At 43.5% G+C, this 16,475-nt stretch overlaps 1 protein-coding gene across 4 annotated transcripts in view; it reads left to right on the top strand.

The window, feature by feature from the left end:
• The first annotated feature begins 9,531 nt into the window (after window positions 1–9,531).
• Window positions 9,532–16,475, top strand: part of SLC39A11 (solute carrier family 39 member 11) — a 279,587-nt gene continuing 272,643 nt past the window's right edge. For 3 of the 4 annotated variants that reach the window (XM_079965631.1, XM_079965629.1, XM_079965628.1), the window contains exons 1-3: window positions 9,532–9,639; window positions 12,970–13,102; window positions 13,691–13,729. In XM_079965631.1, coding sequence (XP_079821757.1) covers window positions 12,995–13,102; window positions 13,691–13,729 — 147 coding nt within the window. In that variant the 5' untranslated portion in view covers window positions 9,532–9,639; window positions 12,970–12,994. The remainder of the gene's footprint in view (window positions 9,640–12,969; window positions 13,103–13,690; window positions 13,730–16,475) is intronic. The other variant, XM_079965630.1, reaches the window with a different exon arrangement.

Genomic DNA, 16,475 nt, shown 5'->3' with positions numbered 1-16,475 from the left:
TGAACATCACTTTTCGATCCTTCATTTGCATACAAAACTATCCAATCACTGAACGTCACTTTTTGATCCTTCATTTGCATAACTATCTACAGTATCCTCCTGCTGGCCCAGGGTGAGAACTTCAGTACATAACACTTCAGGTTAAGAACAGTTTCAGGTTAAGAACGGACCTCCGGAATGAATTAAGTACTTAACCCGAGGTATCACTGTACTGGGCAAATGCAACAGAACTGCATATTCCTTCCTTTATAAACCTACATCCTGAAAAAGCCTGCAGTGCACAGTGCCCTGAATGCCACTTCTCTGCCGCCCTTCTATTTCCAGAAATAAGCCTGTTTTCCAAGTGCTAGGGAGCAATAGTATTTAATTACATGATTGGAAAGAGTTAGAAACTTTGCATTAACTCATTTTCTTAATGGGTTGCAGCTCTGAATCACCACCAGACCCCCCTGGACACAAACAGAGTTAATCTCTTTCCTGGAGCCTATCAAGCCAAGAATTACGTGAGCATTTAATTACTACTCAGAAGCGATTTCCTATTAGGGGCCTATAATGCACATTGCCGTGGCTTGCATAAATGTGTAGGACCCACATCAGCCACAATGCGCTTAACTTAAGGTCGTCTCGGTGCACGCAGAGCCTCAGAATTCAACATGCTATTTTGATAACAAAATGTCAGCCAGCTCCACGAAATGCAAGGTAAAGAAAGGAAGTGCTCAAAAACTGTGGCAGAACAGAAAAGCGCCTTTGGGGGCAACAACTCCTGTAGCTGCTTCTCATTAAGCAAGCTGACCAGATACCAGAGTGGTCTGTCCTTTAAGAGAAGCTTGAGCTGCATAAACCAGGTGCCACTTATTACAGCATGGAGAGAAACATTATCACCTACCAATATCTGCATATCCTGCTACTATAGCTCAGGGGCAGATAAACCGTGTGCTCAGCATGCAGAAAGTCTTAGGTGCAACTGGGAATCTTACACAGGGGATCTCTGGATAGTAGCTCTCACCCACTGCTGCTGTTACTCCTGGGTGCCTAAAGTTTCAATATATGACTGGAGTGCAGAGGTACAGTACAAGGGACTCTCTAGGTTTCTTTGGGACCTTTCTTCATCTTGTCTGCAGTGTCTCAAGAGTAACATGTAGACTAGTCCTGATACAGGCAGCTGCTTATGCCAGACAAAAATTGGCAAGGAGCAGCACAGAAGTCAATGATTAACAGCGTGGCACTTATTATAACTAAGAAGTACCATACTCTTGCAGCAGATTTTTTTAAAAGGTTGTGTTGTTCTTTATGTGCATTTCTCACCATTTGACACCCTGATATTTATTAGATTTCCCTGGAGACAGAGTCATCTCACATACCCTCCAACATTTCTCCGATGAAAATAGGGATGCCATGAGTTTGACCAAACTGCGGGAGGTAGTGGAAGACAGGAGTGCCTGGCGTGCTCTGGTCCATGGGGTCACGAAGAATCGGACATGACTAAACGACTAAACAACAGCAGCATATAATAATAAGAAGAAGAAGAAGAAGAAGAAGAAGAAGAAGAAGAAGAAGAAGAAGAAGAAGAAGTTGCTATTTATATCCCATGTATCTGATTGTGTTGCCCCAGCCACTTTGGGCAGTTTCCAACATATATAAAAACATAATAAAACATTAAGCATTTAAAAACTTGCCTATACAGGGCTGCCTTCAGATGTCTTCTAAAGGTTGTATAGTTACTTATCTCCTTGGCTCAGGGGTTGGACAACTCCATGCCCTCCAACATTTCTCCGATGAAAATACGGCTGTCCTAAGGAAAACGGGCCATTCCAGGATCAAATTGGAAACTGGAACGGCTTTAGTAAATCCAGGACTGTCCCTGGAAAATAAGGACACTTGGAGAGTCTGATCTCATGCCAGGGATCAGCACCTAGTAGCTCCTGGACCAAATCTGGACCCTTAAAGGCCACTGCCTGACTCTGCAATGGCAGGCTCAGAGGCACAGGGAAGTGGCAGCTCTAGCTTCTGGTAAACTATTTGCTGGCTAGGGTCTGAAGCTCTGGGGAGCCCATGGCATTGCTGGTTCTATGGTTGTGTGAGTCCTTGGTCAAGATGCTCTCAGTAGGCCTCTTGGTTCATTCCCGTGCCTCTTTCTCTCACTCATGCCAACCAGGAGCATCCCTTGCTCTTCTACCTGCTTACTCACCTGGAAAGGGCAGATAACAGGTAGTAGTAGCAGCAGCAGCAGCTACAGCAGAGAGCAGCAGACGCAGGAACTGATAGTGGAACTTGACAGTTGCCTAATGAGGCTGACCTCCAGAGATGGCCTTGCCCATGGACACAGGAGAGATGGAAAGCCCTACCACACAGAGACCCATATAGTGTGCGGTGGGGGGTGGGGAAGAATACTCAAGGGGGAGCTTTAGTTAGCATTACAACACACAAATCTGTGTTGTCAAGAAATAGCAGCTTGCATTATTTACGTTTTTGTAAGACCCTAATTTGTTTTGCTGACAATAATCTCCCCCTCTCGCCTCTTATAGATTTAAGCACAATAAAATTGTAAATCAGACTGCAAGATTCAATTTCTTGCCACACATTCATCAAGGAAAGAATTTAATTTAACATCCAGACTTTAAAAGGACCAAGAAATAGAATTTAAGTTAGACTCTTAAACATAGAGGTCTGGATGGAAGAACAATGACTTTTTCTGAGAGTTTTTTCGAGATTGGACTTTCTGAAATTAAAAGCTATCAAAAGATGGCAAAGTGGAGTTGAGATATAGACGTGGATACACCAGGCTGGCAGTAGACAATGGATGAACTTTGGGGATTGGAACCGGGGAATGGGGGGGGGGGGGGAGATTTGGAATCCAAAGGCTGTAAAATTATATATTATTTCTTTCTTTTCTTTTTTCATGTTTGTTGTTTGAAAATAGGGGAATTCGTGGAAGGGAAATGGGGTTGATCTTAGGGAATTATATAAAATATAAGGAGAAATGGTTCATTAAAATAAATAAGATAAATTAATTTGGAATAAATGGGTTATTTAAAATTACAAATAAGGTTTTAAAATTTGGGGTAAGAATCTGTGGAATCAATTTAAGGGAAATGGAATACAAGAGGGGGAGGGGGGGGAAGTCCGAGAAAGATGCCACTGAAACCAAGTGTAAATCATATTTGTTTTTTCTTTTTTTCTTGCTATCTTTCCTTTTTATTCTGGAAAATTTTTAATAAACATTATTAAAAAAAAAAAAGAATTTAATTTAGATTTGCAGCATGCCATTTTTCAGCCAGCTTCAAATTAGTTTAATGTGACAACGCCAAGACACTAGAGGCAAAGGGGGGGGGGGGAGAGGAGTCAGGTTTTTTAACAGCAAAAAGGGTGCATGGGTGTAGCCTGCAGGAACCTCCCCACCCCACCCCAAATTGATCTCCTCACAGAGCCAAACTTCCAGCCAAGCAGGCTTCTATAGTATATGAGCTCACTGGGGAAGAAAAGCCCCTCAGATTGCATAAGAGGTAGACTCTGGGTGCATATCCACACCCAACACCTCTCTTTCTACATGATGGGAGCAGATCTATGAACATAAAGATCAGCCGCCACCATAACTTGCTTGACCCACAATTTCCAAGTAAATCTGTTGAGGATTCAAATGCCAGTTTACCATTGCCACGAGCCACCATTGTAATGGCCCTTAGAACTGCTGAAACGCCTACATTTCAACACCCAGCTGACTATATTTATTCAATATTCAATTGATATTACTAATCACTCAGTCCAAAGGGTTGTGAGCTATGTGCTGTTGCTGTTTTTGTCAAGCTCAGCACTCCCTTTCACGAACCGCGTGGAGCGTGTGTGCGGCGCTTGCAGGCTTTTCCCTCTGTCCCTTCCCCCACCTCGCGCAAAAGCCCGCAAAAGCCGTGCTCCCTTTAAAGAGCGCAAAGAGCATGTGTGCGGCTCTTGGGGGCTTTTCCCCGAGGAGGGAGAAGGTCTCCCAAAGTTGATAGGCATCACCATTCAAATGATGTGTTTGTGTTGCATCTTGCGATCGATTATGTGTGGTGAGGCTTACCTGCCCTCCCCATATTATATTCAAGTTGGCACCCCTGCCCGTTATATTGTCAAATATAAGTGGCATTAGTTTGCTGAGAGATGCTGGAAAGGTTATGCAGAGAAGAGTTCCTGTATCTATGGGCGGTGGCTGTGTTTATCCTGTCACAACATTTAGGAACACAGTATTTGCTGAGATTTCAAGAAGGAGTATTCAGGGTGGCTTGTCTTAGTGGACTCCAGGCTCACATTGTTCAACATATTTGTGGGAACTAATATCAGTTATATATATATGATAATTTAAATGTTAGCAGCAGCAGCTCTCTTGGTGTTATCTTAAACTGTGAAAATCTGCCAGCAAACTCTTGTGATAAGATTGCACAGATCTAACTCTTCATTCTCTAAGCGGAAACTTTTCTCCATGAGAGAGAAGTGAGAAAAGCAACACACTACACAAGACAAGCTGTGGTGCTAAAAACCATAGCTCTGGGAAAGGACTGCAAAACCTCAATTACTAGGTTCTAAGCATGCATCTATGAAAGTGTGCAGCCTATGGACAAACCATGTCCCCATTACCACCCTTTGATACAACAACAACAACAACAATTTATTAGCCATACCCCTCCCATCTGGCTGGGTTTCCCCAGCCACTCTGGGTGGCTCCCAACAGAATTAAAAGCACCATAAAACACCCATCATTAAAAACTTCCTTAAACAGGGCTGCCTTCTTATGTCTTCTAAAAGTCAGACAGTTTTTTATTTCCTTGACATCTAATGGGGGGGGGGGCATTCCACAAGGAGGGCACCACTACCAAAAAGGCCCTCTGCCTGGCTCCTTGTAACCTCACTTCTCATAGGGAGGGAACCACTAGAAGGCCTTCAGAGCAAAACGATGGGGGTGGAATCCGCCATTGCTGATTTCCTGGAACACAACATAAAATGGGGTAGCCAACTTGTCCTTTGCCCGAAGGACTCCGCTTGTTCACTTCAACCTCCTTACTGGTCCCATGCATGTAGATTGATTGTTTGATTGAAATTGAAATAACACATTTTGTTGGCTTTGACTCTGGTGAATCAATTTACATACCCTCGCAACATTTCTCTGGTGAAAATAGGGACGTCCTATTCAATAATAATAATAATAGTAATAATTGTATTATTTATTCCCCGCTCATCTGACTGGGTTGCCTCAGCCATTCTGGGCAGCGTCCAACATATGTAAAAGCATAATGAAACATTACAAAACTTCCCTATACAGGGCTGCCTTCAGATGTCTTCTAAAGATTGTATAGTTACTTATCTCCTTGGCTTGGGGGGTCGCATACCTCCATACCCTCCAACATTTCCCCGATGAAAATAGGGACGTCCTAAGGAAAAGCAGGACATTCTGGGATCAAATCAGAAACCGGAACAGCTCCTGAAATGCAGATAAATTGTGCAAAAAGCTTTTCCTGCTAAATTTCTGTGTGCCAGACTGTCACTGAAGGCAAAGGAGCAGAATGGTACCATGCTCATCCGCCAAGCCAGTCAAGCCAAATGTTTATGCAGCAACTCTGTTAGCACTGAATATTACAACAAACTTTTTTTTTTAATTTGCTGTAACAAAAGGTCTACATAGTTCTCCTCTGGAAACTTCATAACAATTGCCTAAATAAACTGTTTAAAGCAATAGAATGTAGCAAAAGACCTGGTCAGGTGCTTGATGATGTCGTTCCCTTCAGTTTTGTAGCCACAGGGCCAAATTAGGAATCATGTGCCTCTTTGCATTTAATGTGCAGGCATTTCCTGGGGGACTGGAGAGGACTGATTACCAGGACCACAGCAGCTGCTTGCAACTTAACCCTTTCCTCCCTTGCTGTGGTTCTAAGGTAATTCTTTCTGAAGTTCCCCCGTGCACATCTGAGGATGTGTGGGAAGTTCATTCCAACTCAGATAGTACTTTGAGAGAAAGGATTTCAGCAGGGGGAAGGAAACAGTTAAACCCCACCTCCACTACACACACACTTGCCACAATTCCAAACATTATCAGCTTCAACCAGGCAGCAAAACTAGTTTTTAATCAAATAGCTGATGAGCCACCATACGTTCATGGAAGGCTTTTCTTTTCATCTTGGTGAATTGCAAGTTGTACAAGTCCTAACAGTTGTTTATTAAAATGTTTAATAAATGTTTACTAACTGCAATTGCTCATTCCCCTTGAGTGAGGTCAAGGCCATTTGAAATATCCCTAACTGATTATTGGATCCATGTCTACTCTTAATTGCCTCCATCCTTCATCAGCTCTGTTAACATGTGAGCTGCAGAGGCAGTGTTAAAGCTACAAGGGGACTGATTGCAGAAGCAAGAAGGCTTAAAATCTCACAACCCTTGCCATCTTTAATTCAGTCCAGTGGTGGCCAACAATCTTCCAGTTGTTATTAGACTCCAAATAATCTCATCCCTGACCATTAGCTTTGCTGTCTGAGGCTGATGGAGTCTAATAACATCCAGAGAGCACAATGTTGACTATCCCTTAAGTCCCTTAAAAACCTCTCAAATGATATTATTATTATTATTATTATTATTATTATTATTATTATTATTATTATTATCATCATCATCATCACCCAGCCACTCTGGGGGGGGCTTCCAAAACATATAAAACATAATAAAATGTCAAACATTAAAAACTTCCTGAGAAAGGGCTGCCTTCAGGTGTCTTCTAAAAGTTGTATAGTTATTTATCTCCTTGACATCTGATGGGAGGGCATTCCACAGGGAGGGCACCAATACTGAGAAGGCCCTCTGCCTGGTTCCCTGTAACTTCATTTCTCGCTGTGAGGGAACTGCCAGCAGGCCCTCGGAACTGGACCTCAATGTCTGGGCTGAATGCTGGGGGTGGAGGCGTTCCTTCAGGTATACTGGACCGAGGCTGCTACCTGCATTCTGTTCACAAACTAATCCAGCAAATAGAAATAGCTGCTTGCGATGTGAACTTAGATTTCCAACGGGCATGTGCTTCAGTTCTTGTTGCCATTTCAGCCTCTCCTTTTATGTTTGGAGCTGGAACAACATGGGTATACAAGAAATCTGTGCTTCTGTTTGCTCCTGAAGGGGCATTGAGTTTGTTTAGGTTAGAGCTGACAGCCGGATCCCATGAGTTGCAGGCAAAAGGGATGTTACGGTTACCACCACAAATATCCAATTATCAAGCTGTGCTATTGACTCTCTAGACCAATTGGCTCTCCAGGGCTAGCTATTCCACCTTCCACTTAATGGTGAACAAATGGGCAATCGATAAGTCTGCTAAGTGACAGCCCATTAATGCTGCCTGCTAACAGAACCAGGTAATGCTGTGAAACATGCACACGCCAAGACAATTATGGTAGGAAGATGAAGTACCTTTGCCAATGAGTCTTGGGAAAAACCAAAGGCGATTCTAAACCATTGCTGATTTTTTTTTTTTTTTTACCTTAACAGAGTAGCACAGTTAATTCTCTGCGCCACCCTCCACCCTTCCTTGTCCGATTTGGACTGGCCTTTCTGATGAATGTTTATAAGTGAGAATCCCACAGAGTTTTGGACCTGCTTCCAGATTAAGTATGCTCAGGCATGCAGTTTTGAAAGATTGTTGCTTATTCTGGGAGGTCCATGGCTCTTTTTCAAATAAACAGCCGCAGTCCCACAGAGCTCTTTGTGTACAGCAAAAATTATAGCAACGAGGGTCAGAAAACCTGCTGTTTTCTTTGTGATAGCAGCCAAAAGAGATCCAGGGAAGACTTGTTACTTTTCCTCCCCTCTTGATATCTGCTTTCAAAAATCAGCGCAGCGTGAATAAATTTAACTAGTTTGGTGATGTAGTGCTGAACAAAGCCACACCTACTGAGTTTGTTCCATTTGGTGTTCCTCTTGTTGGAATTGGAATTGTTTCAATGTGCTGTTGTTTCAAACTGTTTATATATTTATAGTTTTTAAAATGTAATTGCTTTTATAAATGCAATTGCTTTAGCTGTTTTTGCATATGCTACTGTTTTATGTACGTTACATTGTAAATTGTTTTGCGATGCTTAATGGAAGGCAATTCATAAATAAAATAAATAAGTAAGATAATGGCAAAAGCATGGATGTTTCATAACAATTGCCTAAATAAACTGTTTAAAGCAATAGAATGTTAAGATTCTTTGATTTTGGAGGAGACTGGCCACATGAGAAGGTCCCATTTACAGAAGCAAAAAGGCAACTCTTATGGTACCTTAAAGCAGTCTAATGAACTGTAGTCAGTTTCATCAAACTGCATGACATGGTTTACTGAGCTGGAATGTGTCTGTAAGCATAAATATATGTACGAACACACACATTACATATGGATACATAGAGAAACCATTGTTGCAAGTACTGAGGTCAGGTGGCCATGAAACACAACTGTTTGCTACCAACAGTATGTAAAGCTTACAGCAATAATAGTGGATATTGTACTTATTCCTATAGGTTTAGTGAAGGAGAACCCCACTGCCTTGATTCAAGTGTAAAAATAACAATCAAACTTTTTGACAAGTTCTTGATTCAAATGGCTCCTGGGACTTGGGTCGTGGGCACCAAAACAATATCTAGTCGCCATTTTTGGGGGGCGTCAGCAACACTTTTTTATTATTTTGATAAGCATGAACTAATGCACAATTCATGTAAGTGACACATTGTTAATATCACATTTTTAACAGAAATTATTAATACATGCTTCATTTGGTGTTTACATAAAAATATTGTTACCAAACTTCAGTTTTCAAAACACCCTACTCTTTATTGTTAAACTCTTTAACATATTGTCTATCCTAAACATATACTTTAAGGCTTCAAAGCACATACATTTCAATAATCTTTGAGTGCCAGCCAGGCGCAAAATAATAATAATGAAAAAATGGCACTCAGACTTTGGGAGGTGCTTGCAAATGGAGAATATTTAGGCACAAAATGCTAATTTCGAACCCTGTCTGTCATGTATGCTTTAGCTGAGATTCCTGCACTGCAGGGGATTGGACTAGATGAGTCAACTCTACAATTCTATTATTATATCTTTATTTATACCCTACCTTTCCCCCCATGGGACTCAAGGAGGCTTACAGATAAAAATATGAACTTCAAAAAAGAAAAAAAAATCATTTAAAACAATTAAACATGGATAGAATTAAAACTATTCTATAGATGTATCTTCTATTAAAACTATCATATACATATACGTGTGTGTGTGTATGTGCGCGCACGCCAACACACACACAACATACAAATAATTACAATAAAAACATATGCCCTTGGAAAGCAAACAAGCTCTCCCTGTGTAAGCAAGTTGGCAGTCGGCGGGAACTTCACAGCCCTATAGCGATCCTCGACCGCACAGAACTCACAGAAGCTTGGCCGCCCGCTCCACTTTTTCCAAAGCTAAGAGACGTGCACCGCAGAATCCACGCTGCACCTCCGCGCCGCGTTGCTAGTGGCTGAAGGGGGGATAGTGGGCGGAGCCACGCCTGTTTGAGAGACACGTGTACAGAGGAACTCGGAAGTGGCTGCCGGAATTGAAGCGCCTGCGATAACTTGCAACTCCTGCGCGGTCCTAGAAGTGGTTCATGTGCAGTGAGTTGATTCTCGTTACGTATATTTTTCTAAATAACGGAGTGGTCTTTAAAGCAGCTTACTGGTAAAACCCAGGAAGTTAAACCAGGAAATGTTTTTTTAGTTAAATACGAATGTCGAACGGATTAAACTGTGTTATGGATCAGATCCCTTGGTGTGCATATTAGAACAATTCGTGATTGTGCAAAAAATAAAATAAAAAAAACTAATGAAAGGAGTCTCCCCCCCCCCTTTTGGGGGTGGGTTTTTTGTATTTTGCAAGGTGGCAAGCATACTCATTCATTCATTCAGGCGCAGTTCGCACTCTGGGTAGGTTATGTCAGTAGGTCTGTGCTTGCACAACTGAAAGGAGACTGTGCAGAACAGGACTTACAGCTCCAATGCGGTTGCAAGTTTCGCAAGTCTTCCTCGTAGTTGCTAGTTTTATGAAGTTAAGTTGCCCGCTGGATCAGGGAAAGAGGAACTTCATACGTGGGTCCATGGGCGTAGCCAAGAGGGGAGGGCAGGGAGGGGCAGTCCCTCCTTCTCCCCAAATCAATAAAAATCAATAAAAATACATAGCTAACTGAGGTTCGCCCCCAAAGGCTTGCACCCCCCTCAACTAAAATCCTGGCTTCACCCATAAAGGTAACGGTAATGGGTCCCCTGACCATTAGGTCCAGTCGTGACCGACTCTGGGGTTGCGGCGCTCATCTCGCTTTATTGGCCGCTTCTGGCAAACCAGAGCACCACACGGAAACGCTGTTTACCTTCCCGCCGGAGCAGTACCTATTTATCTACTTGCACTTTGACGTGCTTTCGAACTGCTAGGTTGGCAGGAGCAGGGACCGAGCAACAGGAGCTCACCCCGTTGCGGGGATTTGAACCGCCGACCTTCTGATCGGCAAGTCCTAGGCTCTGTGGTTTAACCCACAGCACCACCCGTGTCCCGTGGCTACGCCCATACCTGTGCCCAAACTCTGAACACATGTTTTGGATGAGCACTTAGCTGCTCTCTTCCCACCCCACTGTCCCTGGTCTAGTGGTATGATATGTGTGTGTGTGTGTACATTAGCTACAAACTTGTTGCAGGAACACAAATGGTTGCTGGGTGCTACACCACTCAGTCTTTTTTATTTTATTTTATCAGGAAGCTTTGTTCTTAGTAAACTAGGGAGCCGAGTAATTGGGCCAGTCACTCTTAACCTACCTGACAGTGTCATTGTGGGGATTGAGGAGCCTAGTGAGCTATCCTTGGAGAAAAAAGGATGAACATGCAATAAAAAAGCTCTTCTGCTTCCCTTCTTAAGAAAGCTGGAGGGACCTGCCAAATGGAGATGTTAATTGCAAATCTGACATCCAGAGATCTCCATGTGATCGCAACTGGACCCGTGCTGGTCACAAGTCGTGCCGGGTGCCCGGCTAATTTACATCACTGTATATGTGGGACACAGGTGGCGCTGTGGGTAAAAGCCTCAGTACCTAGGGCTTGCCGATCGAAAGGCCGGCGGTTCGAATCCCTGTGGCGGGGTGCGCTCCCGTCGTTCGGTCCCAGCGCTTGCCAACCTAGCAGTTCGAAAGCACCTCCGGGTGCAAGTAGATAAATAGGGACCGCTTACCAGCGGGAAGGTAAACGGAGTTTCCGTGTGCGGCTCTGGCTCGCCAGAGCAGCGATGTCACGCTGGCCACGTGACCCGGAAGTGTCTCCGGACAGCGCTGGCCCCTGGCCTCTTAAGTGAGATGGGTGCACAACCCCAGAGTCTGGCAAGACTGGCCCGTACGGGCAGGGGTACCTTTACCTTTTTATATGTGGTGTGTGTGTGTGTGTGTGTGTGTGTGTGTTTATCTCCATCCAACCCTTTCCCCATGGGGTTGTTAAAGTGCATTTGAGTGAGAGACTCTGGTTCACCTCCATGAATCTGAATTACGTTCTGCAAGGCCTGATGCTCAGCAACTGCACTGGATGGAGCGGAACGCTTTGCCAACTAATCACTCTTTGCATGTGGGATGAGGGCCTCCCCTGTGTGAAAAAGGCTGTGTCTCGCTTTAGGCATGGGAAGGTTCGAGCAATCCTGAATTTGAATTCTGCCGACTGAAGGGACTTTCTCAGCAAAAAAATAAATAAATACCTGGATACACTGGGGGGGGGGGGATACCAGCGAAATGGCCAAAGTCGGCCTCATTCTGAGGCAGCAAAGGCAAGGGACTCACATCAGGACACATGCTGATGATGACACAGATGGACTCCAGCCATGGGCCTGGTACAAGTCATTTCTCTCCCATTGACTTTAATGCAGTGATGGCCAAACTTGGCCCTCCAACTGTTTTTGGACTACAATTCTCATCATCCCTAGCTAACAGGACCAGTGGTCAGGGATGATGGGAATTGTAGTCCCAAAAATAGCTGGAGGGCCACGTTTGGCCACCACTGCTTTAATGGGAGGGGGGATTTAAAAGAGCCACATCCTCCCCAAGTCAACACCCACCCCAGGTGTGTCAATATTACAAAGCATGCCACCTCCAGTATATAAACTCCACACAGGGAGGCCATAAGTAGAGTGCAAGGGTGTGAGGCTGCATCTTTTCACTCCTGTTCCAGTTCCTTTTCCGGAGTTTTTATTTTTGTGGCATTTGATCAGAAATATTGCAGAGTCAGCATAAGGCGCAGTTTACATTTCCCTTGAGTTTCTGTGGATTATGTACAAGATATGCTGAGTACCTCTGGTTTTGGCTGTTCATAATTAATAGCTGTGTTGGATATGTATAAATTTGTCCACCTCTGGGGACAGACTCTGTAAATGGAAGAATATCACATCAGCGTAGATGCTTTGTTCATTCTGAATGAAATTAAGGCTTCATACGCGCTTGAAAGCAATGGGACTTGTTTTTGAGCAGGACTGCACTAGAAATGATTTGTTCTGTAATCTTCATTAAGTTCACAATAATCCTTTCAAGATGGTCAGTACAATCCTAAGGACTTTTGCTTCATTGTTGTTGTGTGCAGGGTTGCAAACATATTGCAGTTTTACAAGGGGGAACTGATGCTTGGAAGAAAGCTTTGCCTGAGTTCTGCCCCAAACTGGTTGTGGGAGGGAAGTGGCACTTGAAATTGCACCTCCCTTATTCAGATCCACTGGAAAATACCTTTAGAATGCAATGCAGATCTGATTAAGAAAATTATATCATCTATCTATCCATCTATCCATCCATCCATCCATCTGTCTCTGGTAATAAGAGCAACTGGTGTGTGTGGAACCTCTGAAAACCTGATTGGAAAGAATTTTTTTTTGAATGGTGAAGCTTCAATGTCGAAAGTATCCTGCCTTTATGTTGGCTTTACATCTGTCCTAGGTCATCAAATCCAGGAGCACTCAGTATGTTACTGGGTTACAGTCCAGTGTCACAGGCATTGCTAGGAACGTTCTTCACCTGGGGATTGACAGCTGCTGGCTCAGCACTTGTGTTTATCTTCTCCAGCGGGCAGGTGAGTCTTGTACTTCAGTTCGTTTCTCAGGGTGCAGCTTTCTGCTTGCCAGATGGAAGAATGTCCTCTCTGCTCCCCCTGCACGCTGTTCTGGGGGATCTTCTGACCCCACATCCAAACCAGTGGGGGAGCAGGAGGAAGGCTAACAGTACTGGCTCCTGCTAGCACAACCGTTTAATTGAATTTTGCTCAATGTGAACATTAATTGGATGATGCAGTCCAATTAACACTGTTACTGTATGTTCCTGACTTAAAACCTTTCTGCTATTTCTGCCGTTGTTCTTTTTTTGTTGGAATATACAGGTGTATTTAGCGCATTAGGCCTGGGCTAATAACCTGTTGAGTTATGGACCTGTTGAGTAAACACACAAGTTGCTGTTAGTTTAAGTTTCTCACTTGTCAGGTGGAAATATGGTGAGCTGCCTCACAGGGATGTTGCAAGTTGGGTGGAAGTTTGTGTCCGTTAGCCAAAGTTCTTTGCTGAACTGTGGCTAGGTCTCCAACTCTGTATTTCGTCTTGCTCTTACACAACAAGCTGCCATACCTTGCCTCTTGTAGTGATCTAAGTTCTTTTGTTTTAATTTGCAGAGACGGATCCTGGATGGCAGCCTCGGTTTTGCTGCAGGGGTAAGTGTAGCACACCCTTGTTTCTTTTAATTTGCTCTGTATGCTGTCCTGATCTTGTCGCTTTGGCTACCGACGGTGCTTCGTTTGCCTGCCTTTTTGCATTAGTGTTTCTTGCATAACTGCTTGAGGGCTAATTATATCTGTGTGAGATATCAGAAGAATTTGGGCAGCATTTATCATGCCCTGTCTTGAGTTGGTACTTCTGAGGGGAGAGCAGGTGTAATGTTTGTCTCTGATGCCAGGTAATGCATTTATCCTGTACTGAATTTTATTCCAAAGTTAAGGGGGTTATAGCCAACAAAGTTGTCCCATTAGTGCTGTAGCTTCCGCCTGTGTGATGAGACTTCCTGTGTGTCTTGCCTTCCCCTCCCCATCACCCTCATATCTGGCCCAGGGGTTCCCCCAGTCCTCTGGAGCAGCTTTCAGGGGGTGAATTGGGAGAGGAGAGGGAGTTAAGGTTTCGTGGCACAGGTGGAAGTCCTTGCCCCAATAGGCCTCTGTGAGTGGTTTGGGAGCTGCACGGTCAGTGAAAAAACAATGTTGTTCAGGGTTATAAAGACTGCAGAGAGAATAATTGGGTGCACTCTCCCTACCTTGGATCAAATCTATGCTTCCAGGTACCATCAGAAAGCTGCAGAGATAGTGCAGGATAGTGCGCACCCCGGAAATGATCTCTCTCAGCTTCTGCCTTCTAGAAGAAGGTACAGGGTTATAAAGACTAGGACTAGCTGCCTGAGAAACAGTTTCTATTCAAATGCAATTTTGGTTTTAAACGCAGCATAAGGTAGTCTCTACAGGAGTATTGTATGTAATTATGGGGTATCAGAGTTTTTAGGGGGCTAACCAGGCTGGGATAGCTGGGATAGCAGGCTTGTTGATTTCTGAATGTCTGATGTAGAATTTTGTTGTTCTGTATGAGACAATGACAATAAAGATTATCGTATCATATCACATCATATCAATGACTTCATTGGGTACAACTCAAGGGAGACTGCTTTAGCTGCAGTTGTGGTTTTTATTTGGGTCTCTTGGGTCCCTCCTCTCCTTGTAGAAACATTCGTGAGGGGAAATTGAATTTTCAGTTTGTAAAAAAACAAGGTGGATGTGGTGTCAGAGCCACCACTTAACGTTCCATGGCTATGGGTGTAAAATTTATGGAAATGTTGAAACCTGATTTAAAAAATGACAAAAACCAAATACATGTGTTCCATTTTCACCCTGAAAAATAAACAAATAAAGAGTTTTGGAGACATAACAAGGAGGCAAACATAAACATTTTCTATTACTCTGAGAACATACAATCTCTTACATATAACTTAGTTGGAATGTAAAATTGTTCGTTATGCCATAATTTTTTCCAGATGATAATTGCAAATATAGCCAGCTCTGGAGATGGAGCTGCAAGCTGCTGCATCTAAAATTTTGTTAAGTGGAAAATCTAGGAACAAAATAATTACTTTGAAAAGACAGCACAGTAAAAAATAAAATAAAATCACAGATCCAGTGCTTGCCAGCAATGCAGAAAGTTTTATCCAACTCACAGATCCTCATGGAACTTCATAAGATGACAACAAAACCACCAACAAATTATATATATATTTTTAATTTTTTTTATTCAAAATTATAACAAGACATATTATCCAAAAACATATCATCCTTGTCCCCCCCCCATTTTTCCTCCCTCCCCCCACAGAACCCACCCACCCCCACCCCACCCTCCGACTTCCCTCAGTTCCAGTCTTTGGTTTCTCTAAGAATGCTGTTTTCTGCATGTTACAAAAACCACCAACAAATTATATAATACATCTGTAGACACAGCTGACCTATGATTTGCTGGTGATTTTGAGGGGACCCCTTGTCAAAATCTAGAAGATCCAAAAGGGGCCATATCTTGGTGTCTTGTTTTTGTACCATGGAAAAGCACTAGAACTGTGATGGTTATGGTTCAGTCAATGGAGATGGATGTGATCTGATGATGGTTGTTGCAGGGGACAACCCGTACAATAGCAATTTCAAGTTTTACTGGATGTATACTCATCTTCTTTCTTGAGCTCTCCCTTTTTATTATCTCTCTTGCATGCACCCCACCATTGCTGTCATTGCATCTCCACCCACCTACCCCCAGTTATTCCATTTTTCACTATCACCGCCACTACCCCAGGGTCTCAGAGGGTTCCCCTTTCCTTCCTACCCTCTTGGTTGGTTGTTTTGGTTTCTGTTCATTGGTCTCTCTGAGCCTTGAGAAGCCCACAGAGCTGAATCGCTTCCTTTTTCTTACCTGTGTATGCTTTTCAGGCTTAGAGCTTCTGGGTACCACTGCCAAGAAGTCTTTGTATCTAGTCAACATTCACACATATCTCAGATAGCTGGGGCATCCAAAGTAGAGCACTTCCTGCAAATGTTAATCCAGAGTAAGTGTGTGGGTGTGGGGGTGTGGGTGTGTAGAACAACCTTCCACAGCCTTACTGGCTTGAGCAGATGGGGATGGTAGTTCAAAACATGTGAAAGTCACCAGGTTGGGCAAAGCTGGGCTAGGAGGACCTACTTGAAGGATCTCCTCCTCCAATGTGGTCCATATAGTTTCCAGGATTGGCCATCCTCATTGTATGCAGTTCCATTGCTATTGCTGGCCTTGTTTCTGCCTTTGTGTTCCTTGATGAGACAGCAGATGCTCTTCAGTCCCATCATTCTTCCACCCTGAATCTGAGATGATATCTCAGGATGCCTCCCAGAAAGGAGCAGCAGC

This window comes from Podarcis cretensis (genome assembly GCF_951804945.1).
Source record: "Podarcis cretensis genome assembly, chromosome: 2".
Lineage (NCBI taxonomy): Eukaryota > Metazoa > Chordata > Lepidosauria > Squamata > Lacertidae > Podarcis > Podarcis cretensis.
The sequence above is the reverse complement of the archived record's forward strand: the minus strand, read 5'-3'. Positions and strand labels throughout refer to the sequence as shown.